Here is a 20218-nt window from a genome sequence, read left to right as displayed (position 1 = left end):
TCCTCCCCTCCAGAGGGGGCGCAGGTGGGCTGAGGCCAACTCCGCTCCTCCTCTCCTCTCCTCTCCCCTCCCGCCGACAGCTCGCATAGCAACAGCGCCGTTTGCCGCTCTCTCTCAGTCCCCCTCCCCGTCAATTCGCTCTCGCTGCGCCTGCGCGAGAAGCCGAGGGTTCAGCGCGCGCGCGCACGAGAACGAGAGTAGCCTCCCCCCCCCCGTCTCCCAGCTAATCTCAGTCTCGCGCGCGCTGCTCCGGGCCGCCATTTTGACGGCGGGTTCTCCGAGCTTCGAGGCGGGCGGAGGCCGCGAGTTTCTCCTCCCCCCCCTCTCTTCCGACTAGGCGTTGCTGAGAGAGGAGCCGTGAAGAGAAGACGAAATGGCGGCGGCTCGGCTGGGCTGAGGCGGCGAGGCCTAAGCGAGGCGGCGGCGACGGGGCGATTCCACCCCCTCAGCCCTTCCCCCCCAATCCCCGCTCGGCGCCGCCTCGCCTCTTCTGTGGTGAGTGAGGACTCGGGGCTTGCCAACCTCCGGGGGGGCCCTGGAGATCTCCCGGGGCGGGTTATAGTAGATCTCCACAGGGGGAAAATGGCTGCCTCGGAGGGTGGGGAAACCCGAAGCCTGACTCTCCCCAGGGCAGGGGGAGGTCTGGCCGGGGAAGGGGAGGCGAGAGGCGGCGGTTCTTCGCGGGAAGGAGGGAGCGTTTCTGGGCCCCCGCGGGGCTCCGAGGACCGCGTGACGTCGGAGGGCTCTGTGACGTCACTGTGGTCGCCATTTCGCTGCCCCCGAGTTAGGCCTCGAGAGGTGGCGGCGGGTGGGCGGCCGCAGGATCGGGGTCGTGGTCGGCTTGTGATGCTCCCAGGCCTTCCCTGGCGGTTCTCCCGGCTTTTGGTACGTTGGGCGCTAGTCTGGGCTTAGAGTCCGCTCGCTTTTCTCTCTGCAAAGGGGGGACATGGCGTGGAGGGATGCAAAAGGGATCTGCCTTTTAAATTCGCCTTTCCCCAGAATTGTTGTTTTTTGGGGCAGTGTTCCCTCTAAACTGCAGAGTCTTGTGAGCAAAAATTCTACTTTGTGAGCTACTGGTAGTAGAATTGTGAGCTACTGGCATTATAGTGGTGACTACTACATAAATTAATGTGCTCTGGTGCCATTTTTACTGAGCTGAGACAAAAATGTGTGAACTGGAGGCTAAAAATCTGTGAGCTAGCTCACACTAACTCAGTTTAGAGCTGCTTAGAATCCCTCCTCCGCCTAAGACTGTGCCATCGATAGAGCTTCTTGCCATCGGACATTTTCTTCTCTCTGGCTCTACGGAGTGACCAGTTCTCTCTCTCCAAGCCCCGGGAGAAAATGCTTCGGCGGTATTAAACCTAATTTTTTAAAAGAAAATACGCACACACACACACGCAAATTGGGAGGACCTAGGTCGATTCCGCGCTAGGCCTTCAATCCTGGTTCATCCCTATCCCCAAAGAGACGTTCTGCACTCATATCATGGGGTTATAGAAACCAACTCTATGAGTTTATGATTCTAGTGTAGGAAATCAGTTTTGGGACAGGGCTGAACCAGGATTAAAGGTCTAGTGTGGAACTGACGCTAGTGTTGCAGCTCTTCTCCTGTAGCTTGTTTAAGCTGATAAGATCCAAGTGGGCAGCGGTGTTGGTCTGAAGCAATAGGACAAAGCAGTAGCCAAGTGGCACCTTTAAGACCAACTAAGTTTTATTCAGAATGTAAGCTTTCATATGCACTTAAGCAGACTTCATCAGACCAGATCAAGCTGATTTGTGTTCTCCCCTTTGCATTATATTTTGAGAGTAGGGTTGCCTTTTTCACCAGTTAAGGATTGCTTTCTTGTCAGTTTCTTATTGCCATTTTTAGTAGCTAAACATTACCTGTCTAGTCTAATAGACCCGTCACCTAATTCTTGGAAATTAGCTGTTCATGGGGAAAATCACATGCAGGGGTGGCCAACGGTAGCTCTCCATTTGTTTTTTTGCCTACAACTCCCATCAGCCCCAGCCATTGGCCATGCTGGCTGGGACTGATGGGAGTTGTAGGCAAAAAGAACATCTGGAGAGCTACCGTTGGCCACCCCTGACATAGGTTCTACGTTCAATCCCATCATTTTGTGATCAGTGAAGGTTAGAGCCCTTATTTTGGCACACAGTTTGAATAATTAAGTAACAGGCCTCTTGTTGTGAAAGGCATGGGGTGCTTCTGTGAACCTTGCGCAAATTAAGGTCTGTTGCATAAACGTTTTCAGAAGGAGTAGGCTTCATAGAAAAGGTAGTGTTTTTGTGAGATTAAAATACTTTATAAAATGCATTTGATCAGCTTTTAAAACCAGAAATTCCTAGTGGAGTCTTCATCTCTTTTGTTTTACTAATATACTTCTGTAAGATTCCCCATAAACAGTTTGCTTAATAATAGAACTAAAATGATAATTCAGGGTCATCAGTACTGAGCAAGATTTTGTAGGTGAAAACAAAAATACTTTTCCACTTTTAATGAGTTTAACATCTTGTTATGTTCAGTCTTCTAAAAATGTGTTTCACATTTTGTGCATAACAAACTCCTATTATTATTTGGGGGGGCAGTTTCTGGATCTGACTTTTGGAACATTTAATAAGGTTTGCCCAGTTTTGTAATTAGATGTTATTCAGTTTTTGCCCTGTCTTTTTCTATAAGATACATACAGTATTGAAAGTAGTATCATAAATTATGAAGTGATTTTAGAACATTTGAGTTTGACATTTTTTAGTATGATGAGGTTACATGGCAATACTAGAAAGTGAAAACAAAAATTTTGTGGCATGGCTTTCCTTACTTTGAAATCTGACTGTTCTCTAAGTTGAGAACTTCACCCAAAATCATATTACAAGTACTATTTGCATGATTAAAAATACGGTAGGTGTCCTTCAGTGGTGGCCAACAGTAGCTCTCCAGATGTTTTTTTGCCTATAACTCCCATCAGCCTCAGCCATTGGCCATGCTGACTGGGGCTGATGGGAGTTGTAGGCAAAAAACATCTGGAGAGCTACCGTTGGCCACCCCTGGTGTAGTTGGTCATGACAAATGCAGAATTAATTTTAGAGTCAAGTAGCCCTGAATATGTACAATTGTGTGAAATCAATTGGAAATTAAGGTAATGTTTAGGATTATAATACTGGATACTGTTATTTTGAATAACCGTCATCTTGCTTTGATTTAGTCTTTTAACTTATTTCAGAAATCAGTCATGGTGGCAATTTAGCTTCGTTTTAGTTTAACAGGTCTCCTGTGATGAGAACAGTTCTATATTATCTACTTGTTCAAAAACATTAAACTAGTAACAAAAATATCTTTAAAGTGTTATAAGTGGTAGTAAACTTGGAATGATTATCTGAAAAAAATGTAAAATTAAGAGATAAGCTTTTCAGGCAAAAGTCTTTCTAAGGTGCTTTATGTAACTGAAAGAAACCTCATGTGTATAATTTCTTAATTATAAAAACAATAGAACAAGAGGAATGCCATGCTGTTTTATGAATTCTGGATATGTATTGTGATTAAAGTTCTAACAGCCTTATCTCCTGAAAACTTCAGAACAGTCCACAAGATTGTAGATGTAAATTATCCCAGTTTTCTTAGTTGTACTGTAAGGAAAGGGGGTGTGGCTCAGTGGAGGAGCCTCTGCTTGGCATGCAGAAGTTCCCAGGTTCAGTCCTCAGCATCTCCAGTTAAAAAGATCCAGTGGTAGCTGAGACTCTGGAGAGCTGTTGTCAGTCTGAGTAGACAATGCTGACCTTGATTGCTTGATAGTCTGATAAGGCAGTTTTTATGTGTTGCTTTCTGTTAATACTACTGTTCCAACATTCACAATTTTGGGGGCATATTTCCTTGAAATTCACAATTGTGGTGTGGCGTTATTACACGGCCGCTGAACTTTTGTTATGTCACTACTATAATGGTTATATTTCTAATTATAAAGTATATAGAGAATAACAACAGTAATTCAGAGAACGTGGAAGCATAACACATAAGTTTTGTCAAAGAGCTGTTTTGCAGAAATACAGACTAGTAAAGGATGGGGGAAAACTATGGTAAATGCCATATTATCAGATTTTAAGAGCGATAGTCACCATTATAAAAATTAAAAGACAAAATATAAAGATTTTTTATTGTCTATCAATTAAAATGGAACTATATATAGTATAGAGCCAGTTTGGTGTAGTGGCTAAGTGTGCAGTCTTTTATCTGGATGAACCTGGTTTGTTTCCCCACTACACATGAACCTGCTGATGGGACCTTGGGTCAGCCACAAGTTCTCTCAGCTGTTCTGCTCAAGAGCAGTTCTGGGAGAGCTCTCAGCCCCATGTACCTCAAAGGTGTCTGTTGTGGATAAGGGAAGGGAAAGGAGACTGTAAGATGCTCTAAAACTCCTTTGGGTAGTGAAGAGCTGGGTATAAATCCAATCTCCTCTTCATAAACCATTGTGATTTTTTGTTGTGACAGGATAGATATTCTTTGTAGTCCATGCGTCTTTTGTCCTTCATAGTTTCTTCTGCAGTTGATAAAGAGATTTCTGTTTAGCATCCTTACTGAGATCATGTTATATTGCATGATAGGTGAAGCATTTGGCAGCATAAAACCTTTCACTACAGCAGTGTTTCAGTGGGAAAAGCCTCAAAGGACCCCTTTGGAGATTCTTACTAGCAATAGGGACTTGAGATATCCATTTTACATTGCTGTCCTGGCAGTTCGACAGTTTTCCTTCCAGAACATATTGTTGCTGTTTCTCTTGTATGCTGTACTTAGCTTTTTCTTTCCTTACAGTTTCTGTATAGAGGGGAGGCTAAGGGGCTAACACAATTCTGTTACTGAATGTTTACTAACTTTTGAAGGCTGTTATCTGAAAAATATGGTTTAATTCAAGAGGGTTTTTTTTTTTATAGCTGTAGTTTAGTGGGGATTTCTTGAAGTATTTAAATTGATGCTTTATTAACTCTGATGCTTCAGAACTTGCACCTTAGTCTTGCATTGATCGCTAAGGCTTTTAAATATTTTTCTCACCTTGGCCAATTATGCTGTCATGTAAAACGGAAGACTTGGATGTAACGTATCTTAAGTTGACAGTTCAGCTATTTTTTAAAGTTACACCACTCCAGATTTTACAATAATATAGTTTTAAAAGAGAGGCCAGTGCATGTATACTAAAATTCCATGCACCTTCTTCCTTCACCCATCACTGAAGATGGCAGATATATAGTAATGTAACAGTTAAGCGTCTTCTGTACCTGATTGCCTGCTGATGGTCAGTTGATGTTTCTTAAATGACTCACTGAGAAGGTGGGAGGCTTTAGCCTCAGGGGGAACACCTCAACCAAGGTAGAGCTAAATGTTCTACAGGAGAAATGTATATGTTGGGTATTGTATGTTGCTAGCAGAGGCCACAGATGGAGTTTTGTGGCAGACCTGAAAGAAAGGTTTAGGCAGGATTTTAGTGATTCATATAGGCATAGCATGGACATTGCTTTTTCTTGCCATTTAATTTGGCCTTAGGCCACAATCACAGATTTCCTTATTTTCCTCCCATGCTTTAAACAAACACCAATTTCAGATTCCATTTTTGAGGTCTCTGCTCCATTGCACTTCATTTTCTTACATCCTCTGCATTCCTTAACACCTGTGCTGCTAGTTAAACTGAATGGCGGTGGAGTAATCTGATTCTGTGCCATACAAAATGACTCATTGCTGAGTCAGCCCCTTCACCAAGCTTAGCTCCGATAAGGATCCAGGCCTTGTGTTTGACAGCCCTGATTCATGTCTGCTTTATAGGCTGCCAGCCAGCTAGTGCTAGTCTGTCTGCTTTCCATAAGCAGATTACATAACTCCCAAAACACAAACACGAGGTACCTGGTGCAGTGGTTCTCAAACTGAACACAGGTGAAACCATAAGGTCTGCTTGGTGGTTGCATATCTCAATCATGTCCTTAGCATAGTGGCCATATGCAGCCTCTGTTAACTGTAGTTCTGGTAGTTTATTAAGTGAATTTTCTTCAGTGTCATTGTTAGCAACAGTTAAATGGGTGACTTCTTTCAAGTCACAACTGAAGTAGCACTGCATACCTCAGTGGGCTTTAAGTCAGTTCAACATCAGTAATTGATTTACTGTCATTTTGAATTACTCACTAGGGAATTTAAGTTAGCATTAGAAATATTGTGCTGCAGAAATTGCACAAATCATTGGACAACTACATGTTTAACAGCCGAGCCTCAGAGTGTTTTCACTGGCTTAAGATCCCATTGCCTTATTAAGATTTATGCTGGCGGAAAAGCAGTTAACATTCTACAGTAGGGTAGGCAGAGAGGAAGAAAGTACAAGAGGAACAAAAGATATCAAAAACATGGCAACTGTTCTCAGTAGGTTAAGCATTTCCATTTAAGCTGCTTAATATGCTGGTGTAAATTTTTTGAAACTGGGTTCCGTTCTTGAATGCATGGAATCACAAGCAGTAAAATAATCTTCTTTAAATTGATGGGAGTCAGGTTTGAAAATAACTTGCGCATAAATAGCAGTGGGCAGGAAAGTTTCCATTACTCTATTTGTAGAACACTTTCCAGTTCTAAAAACTCATTGCTTTGCAAAATGTGTAGATGCAAAACGTGTCAAAAATTTCTGGTTGAAATCTGAACTCTGGAGAAGTATATCAGTAAAAAGCAGTGGCATTTCATGCATAATTCTTTGGGTTTCCCAAAATTTTTATTCCTAATTACTTAACAATTGGAGCACTCCCATATCAGCATCTCAATATGTTAAATATTAGACCATGTAAGAGATAATATATGCTATTGAATTACGTCTTACAATATTTACATTGTTCCAGCAAAATAATTTCTAAAGTAATATTTTTATTGAAACAATATTACATGTGATTTTAGACCCCCGCCCGTCGAATATTTCAGCTCAATTGCATCTCTCTGGTGGAAATATTATTTACTTCATTTATATCCTAGCATTCTTCCCAATGGAAACCCAGAGCAACTTGCACTGTTCTGTCTTTCATTTTATCCTCATAACAACTCTAAGGTAGATCCAGGTGGTGGGCAGCCATGTTGGTCTGAAGCAGCAGAACAAAGTTGGAGTCCAGAGACACCTTTAAGACCAACAAAGTTTTATTTACGGTATAAGCTTTTGTGTACACTTGAAAATGTATACCTTGAATAAAACTTCATTAGCTTAAAGATGCCCCTGAACTCAACTCTGAGGTCGGTGAGGCTGAGAGTGTGTGTCTGGCCCAAGGTCACTGTAGCACAGTAGGGATTCAGACCTGGGTCTCCAAAGTTGTAGTCCGAAACTAACCACTGCACTGTATGAATACATAAAACGCATACAGTTAACATAGTAGTGTCTAACATTTTGTTCATGAAATGTGTTGGACGTGCTAAATTGGATCCTAGTAAATTTAAATAGTGAAGGTTTTCTAGAAAACCGTAGTAAATCAAGAAGGAAGATGGAATCCAGAAAAGCACAGCTTGCTAGAAAGGCCTACTGTTCAGGTTGAAACGAATGGAAGGTATTGGCAGGGAATCTTCTACCTGACTGATTGTGGCCAATACTTACAATACATTTTCCATCTACAGTTTTACCAACACAATGAAAGAACAATTAATTATAGCAGCTTGGTGTCTTTATTCACATTGAAATAAATGTTCATGTCTCATAATGTATCTAGTTTGGCTTTCCATCGTTGGCAATAATGCTCACGCTGGCTCTGAGGAATGGGTGCATAACCAAATGCTGCAAAGTGAGCTGGTCTAGAATAATATCAGTGTAAGAACAAAAACCCATTGTATAAAAACAGCCGGAACAAAATGGGGAGAGCAAAAATACCTGTGCAGTGGCAGACTTAAAAATAGAAACAAACATAAAACAAGGCTCAAAGTAATAGTGCAGTGTTCCAGTTGTTCAGTAATTAGGAAATAAAAATTTTCACCTGTGTGAAAGCCAGGGCTTCATGCCAAGAACATTTCTGGTGTGAGACTGTTGAAAAAACAAGATGTCACAACAGATATACACACAGGCCCCTCTGCTTCTGTCTTTCCTCTGAAAGTATGGGCACATGGAGCAGTGCCTCTGAAAATCTCAACTGTTGGGCAGATTCTTATGGGAATTAGAGGTTTCCAAGACTGTACAGAATTTAAAGCTAAGAACCAGTGCTTTGATGGGGGGTGGAAGGGCTTTTTGTAAATGGAACAAACATACATTGTAATGGTCAATATTGTAAGAGTTAATAAAAATAATAATTTTTTTTTTTAAAAAAAAGAACCAGTGCTTTGAATTGTGCCCAGAAATGATTTGGCAGTTCATTCTGGTAAGAGACGTTTCCTGTAATCTATCAGCTAGCAGTGTTGCTGTTGAATTTTGAACCATCTGGAAATTTAGAGACAACCTTATGCATAGCATATAGCATTACATCTCTTCAAACAAAAGCTATGTTTCCTTTGATGCCTTAACTGCCAGCACAATGGTCAAGTTGTGTGGTGCCAAAGGAGAGTGCATGTTTTGGGCAACTATTAGAAAGCGCTTTAATTAAATAAACAGAATGAGATAATTGCATCTGGAAATCCTCAGCAGGATGTTGTTTGTAATAGAAAGGCCCAGTGAAGCTTGCTGACAGTATCCTAATGAAAGCAACATCTCCATCAGTCACCGTGTATGAAAAGATGCATACTTGGTGCATAGCTTTCAGAAATAGCTCCATGTACCAAATTAAAGCATGTGTGACTATATATTTAAAGCACCCATTGAATTGGCATTTTGGAGAAGAAAAACCATTGGAAGACCAGTTGCAAGTTGCACGTGTAAATTGCAAAACAGACAGTAATTCACTACAGATATGGGTTTTAAAATAAAGCTGCATGAAGTGGTAGTAGTTATGCAGTAGTTGATTAAATTTAGGAAAGAAGCATACATGGTAGCAAACACTTGTATTCATCTTTGCTGCACTTCCACTCTCTAGTGCTCTGGACAGGATTGTGTGAATGGCCCCATCCTTTCCGCCTCTAATTCTGTTAGTCCAAGATCAAGATGGGTAGCCATGTTTTTCTGCAGCAGTAGAAAAGTGCAGGAGTCCAGTAGCACTGTAAAGGCTAATGAAAATTTGGTATGAACTTTTGTGAGTCACTGCTCACTTTTTCAGATACTATCTGAAAAGCTTTTTAGAAGTCTTTAAGGTGTTACTAGACTCTTCTTTTGTTAGTCTGAGGTTTGATGTCTGTCATGTATGTCATAGCACCATTGGACAGGCTTCTATCTTGGTCTCTGGAAAGTGGTATAAGTCTTTCTGTCAGTCAGGCTTAATAGTACTAAGGTACTCAGACTGTGCTTTGCACTGTGGAGGTTAAGAGTGTTGAGCTAGGATCCGAGAGATTAAGGCTTAAATTCCCACTCTACTATGAAAGCATGCTGGGTGATCTTGGGCCAGTCAGCCTATCCTATCTCACAGGATTGTTGTGAGGAGAAAATTAAGGAGGAGAATGATGTCTACTGCTCAAAGTTCCCATTTTAGTAAAAGCAAAGTGAGCATCACTCCTTGATACTTCTTGCCCTGACTGGTTGTCTCGACTAAAAGGCATTTGCTTTGAGGGCTGGTGTGGCATAGTTGTTAGAGCACTGAACTAGGATTGGGATCCTTTGCTTCGCCCTTGAAGCCTGCCAGGTAACCTTGGGCTCATCCCAGTCTTTCAACCTCATCTATCCTTACAAGGTGGTTGTTAGGATGGGAGGGGGGAACCATGTGAAAAGCTGCTTTGGGTAAGAAAATGGAACTTAGGTACTAATTTTTCACCTCATATAATTTTGGCTCACTTGCTCTAGAGGGGAGCCTGTGTTGCCAAAGCAAGCATGTAGCTACTTGGGGGAAAGAGGTAGAACCTAAAGGTTATTTCTGAGAACAGCTGGAAGGTGATCTTGTGGGTGACGGTAGAACCCTTTTGACCAGGGAGCTTGTTTGGCAATGAGGTGAACAAGCATAGAACATTCACAAAAGTACTAATGAGCTGTTATCTGAATGGAAGGAACCACCTTCTGGAGACCTTTACAGAGAGCGAGTTTCATGTGGCTTAACATGTGAACCAGACACATCTTTTGGGAAGACTCCCACCCTGCTCCAGGAGCATTTTTCCTATAACATGTTGGAACGCAAAGTCCTCTAAGTATGGTGAACATGACAACTCTTCTTTCAAAGTTTGAGGTTCCCTTAATAAACAACTATAACAAGATTTATTGAGGAGATAAAACTCCTAAGTAAGTCTGGTTTTGATACAAATTAGGCTGATGTGTGAACACTAAAGCTCATCTGTTTGGAATTTTATTTGCTTATTTACAGTTGCTTACAGAAAACTAGGGGTGGTCATAATTTTCTTGGTGGATGCAGTCATAGCTGGATAGCTGGTTTTAGAGAATGTGCTTCAGATTTTGTTTGCCTTTTTGAATGATGTTGTCCCTTAAAATTGATGCTGCCATTTCCAGATACGTAAAGTCATGTTCAGAATGTTCCAGTCAGTGCCTGCTTAATCACATAAACGTAAGAAAAGATTGCTGGTGCCAAACTAAGTACATTTAGAGAAAAACAGGGTGTCATCTTAAGTATTGTTGGACTGAGCATAGGTTGCTGTTATGAGAAGCAAAGAGTAGATGTATTTGTGGAATGGTTGGCTGATTTCTCTATACTTATTCTCCTCTTGAAGGCCAGTTCAAAGTGCAGACGTAGCAGTAATAACACTTTCTGTAACTGTACCACCATAGCTACAGGTGGGAAAAGCATATTCCCTGTACATGTTATGTATACAGCAAACTGGCATATGAGGGAGAAAGCTTAAATCTTTGTCTCTGCCACTCCTGTTTTCTGTGTACAGATAACTTTCTAACCCATTTGAGCAATGAAACATGTATCAACTGCAGCTTGAAGACCTGCCATTCTGAAAGGACTGTTGCATGTACTGTTTCTTCCAGTTTGAGCTGGCCCCAAGGACAATTTGTGATTTGTTTCCCTGGAATAAGAGAAGTAAATTCTGGTAATCCTTTATTTGTAAAGGGAGATGGCTGAGGACAAGAAAGGGCTCTTGACCTACCTTTTCCTTTGAAACATGAAGTATTGTTATCTTTGGCAGACAGTTCTGTAGAGGAAAAAAATGTAGTGACATGCTGGTAAGAAAGTGACTGAACAATTCTGGGCATCCTGTTTTGGGTGTGCTGTTGACAGTTGCTTCAGCTGATCTCAGAAGTCTGAGGATGAAAATGAACATTACATGCATATCATTAATGTTTGTTGAAATCCTTGGGTTTGTTTTTTTTTGTCTTAACTGTACCAGTACCTTTCTTGAATAAAAATATTACACATAACATAGCTTTTTGATGTGTAGTATTTGACAAAATATAGGTGTCTTTTGAGTACATCAGGACTTTCAGTAAGATGGTCAGAAAAATCAATACACCTAGTCTGTGTTCAGCAGTCAGTGTATGTGCCCTGTATCAGATACATAGAATAGGGAAATAACTAATTATGGCCCCAGAACTGTCTTGACTCTTCACAGTGCTTTTGTCTGTGTTATATATGTCATATTTTGAATCTAGACTGGGATTCCACAGGGGAAAAGTGAAGTCACACACCATAAAATGTTATGTATTTGACTACTGCCTACTTCTAGTGAACCCAGAGACAGCCATCACAAGTGCTAAGATCGAGAAGATTTTCCTTTAGCTCTTGTTGAAGTTACTGGTGGAATAATAGAAATGTGAAGGATAACTTGTATGTAGTAACTTTAAGCTTGCAGTTTGCCGGAGAGAGTTAGGTGGAGTTGTCTGTGTCAGCCTTTTAAAGCAATCATTATTTGAGCACATCTGATAGTGCTGGAATTTTGAAGTTTTAGCATCTGCTTTCTACATAGCATTCCGCTTTGTACAGATGTAAAGAGTCCCAGGGAGCAGTTGTTTACTCTGTTGGGAAAATCAGTGTGTATACCCAGTGGAGCTAATAGGGGCTTCCCTGTGGTTGTTTCAGGTTAGGAAAAGAGGGTGTCTCTCTGTGTGTCTTGGTTCTGCTCCGAATTTGGTCCTTGTGCATCTGTGAATTAAGTTCTGATCTTGGTATTCCTAGCACACACATAAATGATAGGCCCCCATTGAGAGATATAAGAGAGAAGTTGTAACATATGAATTGGCCCTTAGGCTAAAAGATTTGCTACAGCGTGTGCTTTTCATGGGGTAGACACCATTTTACCAAATGCATAAAATGAATTCTTAGTCATGATTTATATTCACAAGCAGGAATTTTTGTTTTTGAACCAGTTGATTTGCCAAGTTGAGTTTTGCTTATCTATATGCGTTTCTGTGTTTCAGTGGTTATTCACGACATTTGTGATGAATATGAGTTACATTAAGCAAGTTACAGAACAAAGTTTGAGTCCAGTGGCACCTGTAAGAGACAACAAAGTATTATTCACAGTACATAAGAGAAACCATGTTGGATCGGGCCAGTGGCCCATGCAGTCCAACACTTTGTCACACAGTGGCCGAAAAACTCAGGTACCATCAGGAGGTCCACCAGTGGGACCAGGACACTAGAAGCCCTTCCACCATTGCCCCCGCCCGGCACCAAGAATACTGAGCATCACTGCCCTAGACAAAGAGGTCCATCAATACCCTGTGGCTAATAGCCTCTGGACCTCTGCTCCATCTGTTTATCCAATCCCCTCTTGAAGCTGTCTATGCTTGTATAAGCTTTTGTGTGCCAAGCACACATTGTCAGATTAAACAAGTTAGTGCCCATGCAGGCTTAGAAAGTCAGCAGACCTATTCATGTATTGATTTGAATCCCATCAAAGTTTCTTCGCTGAAGACATTATGATTGGAGCAGTATCCTGGTGGATTAAAAGCTTTCATTTTTAAAAAATGTCACATTGTATATCATGCCGTATGATGAGCAGGTGAATGAACCCCTGGTGGCACCAGTGATGTTAGATGCTGTCATAGCGTTTCCTAAATACATGCTGGGGTAGAGTCGGTATCTGGCCTTGTTGAAGGTTTGGTCCCTGTACTGATGGCGCCACTGTATGTTTCAGTGTTGCTAGTGCATAATTGAGTTTAAGGGGTCATCTCTCGGCAGTGCAAAGCCTACCATCAAGGCCTGTGAGAAAAGTATCCCTGTTCAGCGTGAGCCATAATAATTAAAGATGCATTGCTGCGGTAGAACAGACTAACATCACTTCCCACTGGAAATAAGCTACATAGCTTAATATTGAGTCCAACCAGGGACCTGTCTACAAAAAGTTTGTCATGTCTACCAGTTGGGAGAGAAACCCCATCTCAGACCATGAGAATTAAATTAATCTGTTGTTACATTTTTGAGAAACTTTGTGCATCCTCTGACTTTGGTATTAAATCATTAAATAATGAAGAGTTTGAAATAATTTTGTTTTTATAGTTATGGCAGCCGATTAGTGCACACTTCTGTTTAGCGTCTAGTAAATGCATAAGCGAATAGGAGAGGCCAATAAATGCTGAACTTGGAGGGAAAAAATGTTTTCACCTGGGGGCCATAAGGTTGGCAAATTTGGCATAATGAAATTTATTTGGGAAGGGATAGTATAAAAGGAAAAGCTCCCTCCTTGGTGTTTGCTTACCTGACATACAAAGCAGTTCCTGTGGTGCTGATGGGGTGATTCCTATGGGGGATATAGGGTTGTATAGTGTGAACTACAATATTCTGCAGCTCCTGGAGTTTCTGAGTTCTCCTTAAGGTCAAACCTGTGAAGAGGCACTATTACTACAGTAAAGTGTAGCGCTTTGAATTGTACCCAGAAGCAAACAGGTACACAAGTGTAGATCGTTTAAAACTAGCAAAGGAAGTTCTTGATCACTCCTCTGTCACAAGCCTCACAGCTCCATTTTCAACCAGATCAGGCTTCTGAGCAGCAGAGTGCCTTAAAATAGTCTTAACATGAATGCTGTTGGAGCACTGATTGATCAGATCCTGTTTCTCAGGGACCTCAGCTGACACATCAGCTACATTTGACTTGCACCACGCTACTCAAATTGCAAACTTCTTTCTTCAGGCAGAGCACCCTGAACAGATTAAAACTGCAATCCCTGAATGACTGTATTATCAACTAACAGTTTCTCAGTCTGATCTGGACAGAGCTTTCAGTTTTGGCCCTCATCTGGCCCATTACTTCCCTTTGACATTCATTTAGGACATAACTGATTCACCTGGCAAGGAGAAGTGGACTGCATATCACATATACTTATAGAAATGCCTTGGCAGTAGGCACAGCACAGAAGCTAGTGGGAGAACTGGAGAGACTGTTCTGTTGTAGATAACTCTGGCTTTGGTCAACTGGATTGAGTCCACTGTTCTTAAAGTGTAGTATATTACCTTAGAGATTTACGTGATATTCACATATATATATATATCCGTTTTTCTCAGTACCTAGTTTTGATCATGTCATTAAATATTACTGTGGGTTTTTTTAAAAAAAAGGTGACTGGCTTAGTTTTTGTTTAGAACTGAGTAGAAGATTCTTTAAAAGTAAAACAAGTAATGATTAGCCAATGTTTCCCCCTCTTCCTTTTGGCAGATCATTTAAAATTGCATGATGTGTGATGAGCTGGAGATTCTTAACAGGGAGATTGAGAGGTTGTTACAAAGCTGCACTGTGGAAGAAAGCTCTTTAAACTCAGAATCTCTTCACCCATCAACCTCTGATTCCTGGGATGTAGTCACTGCTTCAGGCAATGAATCACAAGGCAGTTTAGTGAAGGTATTCACATACCTGAATGTTGTTGCAGGGGTCTCAGTATCACCCTGTATTTCCTTCATGTGACTTTTATCTAAATAACATTTATTTAGAAGGCCATTGTTGATAGAGGTTAACCTGTCCTTATCCATATGCCTGCCAGGTTTTTATATAAAGACTGGAACAATTAATAGACTGTTAGTTTTTGATCACTGATTTGCATTTTAGCTGAGAAGATGCTGCTTAAATTGTTTTAATATTCTTTCCTCTTAATAACAACAGCAGCAATAATGGCCTTTTAAAGTCAAGCAATAAGCAAAGGTAATTTGCCTTAGTCTGCATAACAACCCCAAGTCTTCCTCTGGTGGTTTCCCACCCTGGTATTAACTGTAGCTGACCCTGCTTAGCATTTGAGCAGTCTGGGCTAGCAGACTTTTAAAAAGGTAAAGATAGTCCAGTGTGCAAGCACCAGTCATTTCTGGCTCTGGGGTGAAGTTGTAACGGTCGCATCACGACGTTTTCACAGCAGACTTTTTACGGGGTGGTTTGCCATTTCCTTCCCCAGTCATCTACACTTTCCCCCCAGCAAGCTGGGCACTCCTTTTACCGACCTCTGAAGGATGGAAGGCTGAGTCAACCTTGAGCCATCTACCTGAGCCCAGCTTCTGCTGGGATCAAACTCAGGTCATGAGCAGAGTGTTTGACTGCAGAACTGCAGCTTTACCACTCTGCTTTTTTGCCTTTCCCTTAAGTCAGAAAATAGCCTGTCTCAGTGGTCTTTTGAACCCATTAGTAACGGTGCTTTCTGTGTGTGGCAGGACATTTCAGTACAAATACATAAGAGACAAAGTTATTTGTAAGAAAAATTATTTTGGTAGTCATTTAAAGACATTATTAGATATTGTTTGTATCAGCCGTTTAAGCAGTAGCTTAGTTTGAGTTAATGTTAGTTCTCGGTGCTTAACAAAATAACACTGATGCTGCACTTCTGGTTGCTGGCCTTAAAGTTGGGGGATGGTGTTAGAATCTTCAGGCTTTTGATTTGTGGTGGTTGAGATTTGTCGGTTAAAGAACCGACTGCATTGTTGATTACTGATGAAACCGACAGGGAGAGCAGGATAAAGAGAACATGTAAAGTAAGCACAGTCTAGAACAAATTCAGTTCTTAACATTTTAAAAATGGTCTCTATGGTGTAGTGTACACTGGGAAGTTAATTTTATATATTTGTTTCATAAATGTTGGTTCTGGGACTCGCATAAATACAGTTAAATCCAAGGAAGGATTTCTGATGGATAACTGATTGTAGTTCTGCTTGATTTTTACAGAAAACTGGTGAAAGAAAAAATAGAAAAGAATGCTGTCAAGTTACAGCAGTTAGATGACAGGTTCTTCCAAGTCTATATAATGTAAAGAAATGACATAGAATTACCCTTTTTAAAAACACTTGTGGGAATTTTGATGCTCTAAAATCACTGTGCTGTTTGTTACTTGAAACTGGTTAGTTGATTATGTGCCTGAGGAAAAAATGTAAACTCGTTTTCCTCTAACAGGCGGCCTTATCAAGTGGAGCATTGATGGTTTTCGAGTCTTCTGAATGGCATCAGGAAGACCCTTGTGCTTCTGACTTCCCCAGGACAGCTAGTGCTGTAGGGGCTATGCTGAGTGTCTCTGACTTCCTGCAACCCTCCAGCAATTCTTCTTTAGGCTTGGGTCGAACCACTGGAAAAATCCCAGCAACCTCTGTGTCAGGTAAAAGCATCTAGAGGACATTGGAGACTCTTCTGTTTCTCTAAACTTCTTCTGGAGATCTGGATTTCTCAGCTGTCCTCTTAATCTCTCTTCACCTGCCAAGGTAAACAGCTGCATTGGCATGTTCATTACTTCTTTTACTATACTGTGATTTTTCGCGGACAGGGGTGGCCAATGGTAACTCTCCAGATGTTTTTTGCCTGCAATTCCCATCAGCACCAGCCAGCATGGCCAATGACTGGGGCTGATGGGAGTTGTAGGCAGAAAACATCTGGAGAGCTACCATTGGCCACCCTTGTTCTAGGGCATTATTTCATTTATTTCTTGGGTCCTTGGCAGATCTTGCATTTGACATCCTTTGAGGATGCATATTGCTTACAAGCTGCAAACTCTAGCCGTTATATAATTTGAGGTTTCTTATCTGAAAATGCTGTGTGGCCCCCCTCCCAAGGTCACCGATCTTCTTAGCCCTAAGTAATAGATGGGCACAGGTCCTGTCCTTGTTATACCAACCTCTTTGGCCCTGCTTGATGCATAGGCTAACAGCCAGTCAGGATCCCTGGAAGGGTTAGAGGAGGTGGATGGGAAGTGGGGGAGTGAGAGAGAGAAAGTCTTTAAACTGTCTGGTCAGGCAGAGACAGTCTGAACCTTCAGAGAAAGAGAGACTGGAAGGGATCCTGTCGCAGATTTTGGCTCATACGTAAACTGCTAAATCAGTGAATGTGTGGAGATAGTGTTTGCATCTGCAGAATTTTAGTTGGGAGAAAATTGGTCTCAGAGTCTTTAGAAGTCTCAGATCATGTCTTTTGGGGTAAAGCAGACTAACGTGAAGAAGAGACAGAAGCTGTCTTGAAGCCCCAGTTTTTGAGGGAAACCAGAGAATGATTTGTAGTTTCTGAGAGGAGCTGACATTTCCAATGATAATCCTGAGGTTGAGGGAGGGCCATTATTCACCTCAGGAATATAAACTTGTCTGCTAACTGCGCTCTCCTCTCAACTGTGTTACATCTGTAAATAGTTTCTATTCTCTTTTTCCTGTCCTTGGAAGTAATTAAAAGTTACTGTTCTCTTTCTGTTTTCCTCATGGATGCTGAACTTGTTTTATTCAGAGGCTATTTGTATAACAATTTATTGGAGGCAGGACTTTTTAAATCGATCGTTAATTTTGAAAGTAGATCAATGTATAAATGCGTGTGTGTGTGTGTGTGTATTTTTCAGAAGTGAAATCTGGAGCAGAGGAAGGGAATTTGAAACCTGTGGTCCTAGAATCTGAATCTAATATGGAAAACGTTTCTTTTGGTATGTTACTTTTCCATTTACAAAAGTGGGTTTGAAAGTTTATAGCCTGCAGTAGACAATTTTCATTGGTAATTTGGTTTTTAGGAATCCAAATGAATATTCAGTTCGTGTGAACAGGTAAGCACATAGCCCTTTAAGAGCCTTGTACGTACGCAGCAGTCACATGCATTCTGCATCGGTTGTCTTGTTCATTGCTGCCCTAGGACTGTTTGTTGCCATGGTGCTGCTGTGACTGACACAAGACTGCTGTGGTGACACCCCTACTTCCCTCTTAGCTTTATGGCAGTCAGCCAGAAAGAGGACAGACATAGCAGCTGACATACTGTTGAGCTAAAGGGAGTACAGCACATCATTATAGGGGCTTTATATGTACTCTGTTTATCCTGCCCTAAAAAGTTCATGGCCGTTCACTTCAAAAGACTATAGAAGAGATTAAATCCATGATCAGTCCCCAGAAATAAACTTGTGCTTTCAAGAAAACGCTATAGCTGGTTTTTAGGATGCCTGAGGAAGACCTAGTTAGCATCAGACAGGTCATGTGAACACAAGAGTTGCAGATGGGGTTGTGTTTGCTGTAACGAGGCTAGAAGATTGCCTCAAAATCTTGCAGACCACACTTTGCATTCCTTCCAAGTATTGTGCACAGGAAGAAAAGGAGGCCCAATTGAAATCAACTAAAGACAAGGCCTTCTCAGTTGTAGCCCCCTGCTGGTGGAACCAACTGCCTGATGAAGTGAGGGCCTTGCGGAACCTTGTGCAGTTCCTCAGGGCCTACAAGACTGTCCTCTTCCAGCTGGCATTCAATTGACTTGGCACCGGTATTTAAGAGAAGTGGAAGAAGGCCATCACCACCAGAATAGCACCAACTCAATGTTCTGTTTTATTCTGTTTTAACTGTTTTAATCGTAGATTTATTTTATTATCGAATGTGTAATTTTAATACTCATTAATTTAATTGTTTGTGGGATTTTATGTTGTGAGCCGCCCTGAGCCTGCTTCGGCAGGGAGGGCGGGATATAAATCAAATAAATAAATAAATAAAACAGTTAAAACATGCAAATAATACAGTTTTTCTTCAGCAGCTTTGGATGACAAAGGTGAGCAAAGCAATGAAGATGAGCAAAAGACAGTTAAGCCCACTAGCAAGGAGTTCAAGAAGACGTGGGGTTTTCGGAGGACCACAATTGCGAAGCGTGAAGGCTTAGGGGATGCAGAGATGGATGTTGCTGAACAGCAGCCCTCTCCGCAACAGAGCTTGGCTCTTAGACGTAGCGGGCGGCAGCCCAAACGCACCGAGCGAGTAGAAGAATTTCTTACAACGGTGAGGCGCAGAGGGAGGAAGAACCTTCCTACGGCGCTTGAGGACTTGAGTGAGCCGACATCTTTTCACGTAACTGATGTCGAGACAGCTTCTGAAGGTAGCGTAGAAAGCTTGACAGAGATAAAACCTGCCTCTCAGAAGTGCAGCTCCAAGGACGGCAAGGGCCAGTTGGCTCAGAAAGGCAGGAGCGCAAAAGAGCAGGAGGAAGAGGAGGAGGACGAGGATGAGGAAGGCACATCCGACAGCGACAGTGATGGGTTAACCTTGAAAGAACTGCAGAACCGTCTGAGGAAGAAACGTGTTGAGCAGAAGCCGAAAGAGCTGACTTTAAAAGACTTGCAGAATCGCTTCAGAGGAAAGCAGCCCCCGCAAAGTGCTGCTGATGCGGTTGATGTCCAGGCTGACAGTCAGGTCAAGCTTGAAGCAGCTGTGAAGCAGGAGCCCAAGAATGCAGAGAACATTCAGGCCGGCGATCAAGAAGTTGCTGCTGAGGAAGTTGCGGAAGAGGTTCAGGTGAAGAAGGAGCCTCCTGAACAGTCGAGCGATGGAGCTGGAGAATCAGTAAAGAGCAAGTCAGAATCTGAGGTTTATGATCCAAGTACTTTGTACTGTATCTGTCAGCAGCCTCATAATAACAGGTATTTACAGACAATATTTTTATGTTTGGGAGGAGGGAGGGAGTAAAAAAATCAGATGAAGCATTGATTGATGAAGTGTGGCTTTTAACAGAACCTTGATTGCCAGAGTGTAGATGTGCAGTTGCTGTAAAGCATGAAACAGTAATTGTTCTGCACCAGTCGACTAGGAGTATTTGAGTGTGCTGCAGGTATCAGAGCCTTTGTTTTCATTGTAGAAAGCAGATGGGAGGTGATTTTGAAATTGTGCTTTTGTAGCCTTTCACAGAGAAGAAGTTTAAACATGGGGAAGGAGGAGACAGGATGGCTAGAATGAAAAAGACAGCTCTCTGATACTGTTTGAAGCTGTTTTCACAATATGTCAAGTCCTCGGACATTCAGTTCACAATGCACTCAGTGATCATTTAAGAGTTTTTATTGAGAGACTGAAACCGCAAGGCAAG

The 20218-nt window shown here is 41.8% G+C and overlaps 1 protein-coding gene across 6 annotated transcripts in view; it reads left to right on the top strand.

Annotated features, from left to right (window-relative positions):
- Window positions 1-266: 266 nt before the first annotated feature.
- Window positions 267-20218, top strand: part of DIDO1 (death inducer-obliterator 1) — a 72232-nt gene continuing 52280 nt past the window's right edge. The window contains exons 1-4 of one of the 6 annotated variants that reach the window (XM_060230646.1): window positions 267-495; window positions 16322-16520; window positions 17739-17819; window positions 18902-19778. In XM_060230646.1, coding sequence (XP_060086629.1) covers window positions 16346-16520; window positions 17739-17819; window positions 18902-19778 — 1133 coding nt within the window. In that variant the 5' untranslated portion in view covers window positions 267-495; window positions 16322-16345. Of the gene's footprint in view, window positions 496-14609; window positions 14795-16321; window positions 16521-17738; window positions 17820-18898; window positions 19779-20218 lie in introns of those variants that run through there. The other 5 variants (XM_060230643.1, XM_060230640.1, XM_060230645.1 and 2 more) reach the window with 5 other exon arrangements.

This window comes from Heteronotia binoei, chromosome 2 (genome assembly GCF_032191835.1).
Source record: "Heteronotia binoei isolate CCM8104 ecotype False Entrance Well chromosome 2, APGP_CSIRO_Hbin_v1, whole genome shotgun sequence".
NCBI classification, from domain to species: domain Eukaryota; kingdom Metazoa; phylum Chordata; class Lepidosauria; order Squamata; family Gekkonidae; genus Heteronotia; species Heteronotia binoei.
This window is presented reverse-complemented; position numbering and strand designations above follow the sequence as displayed.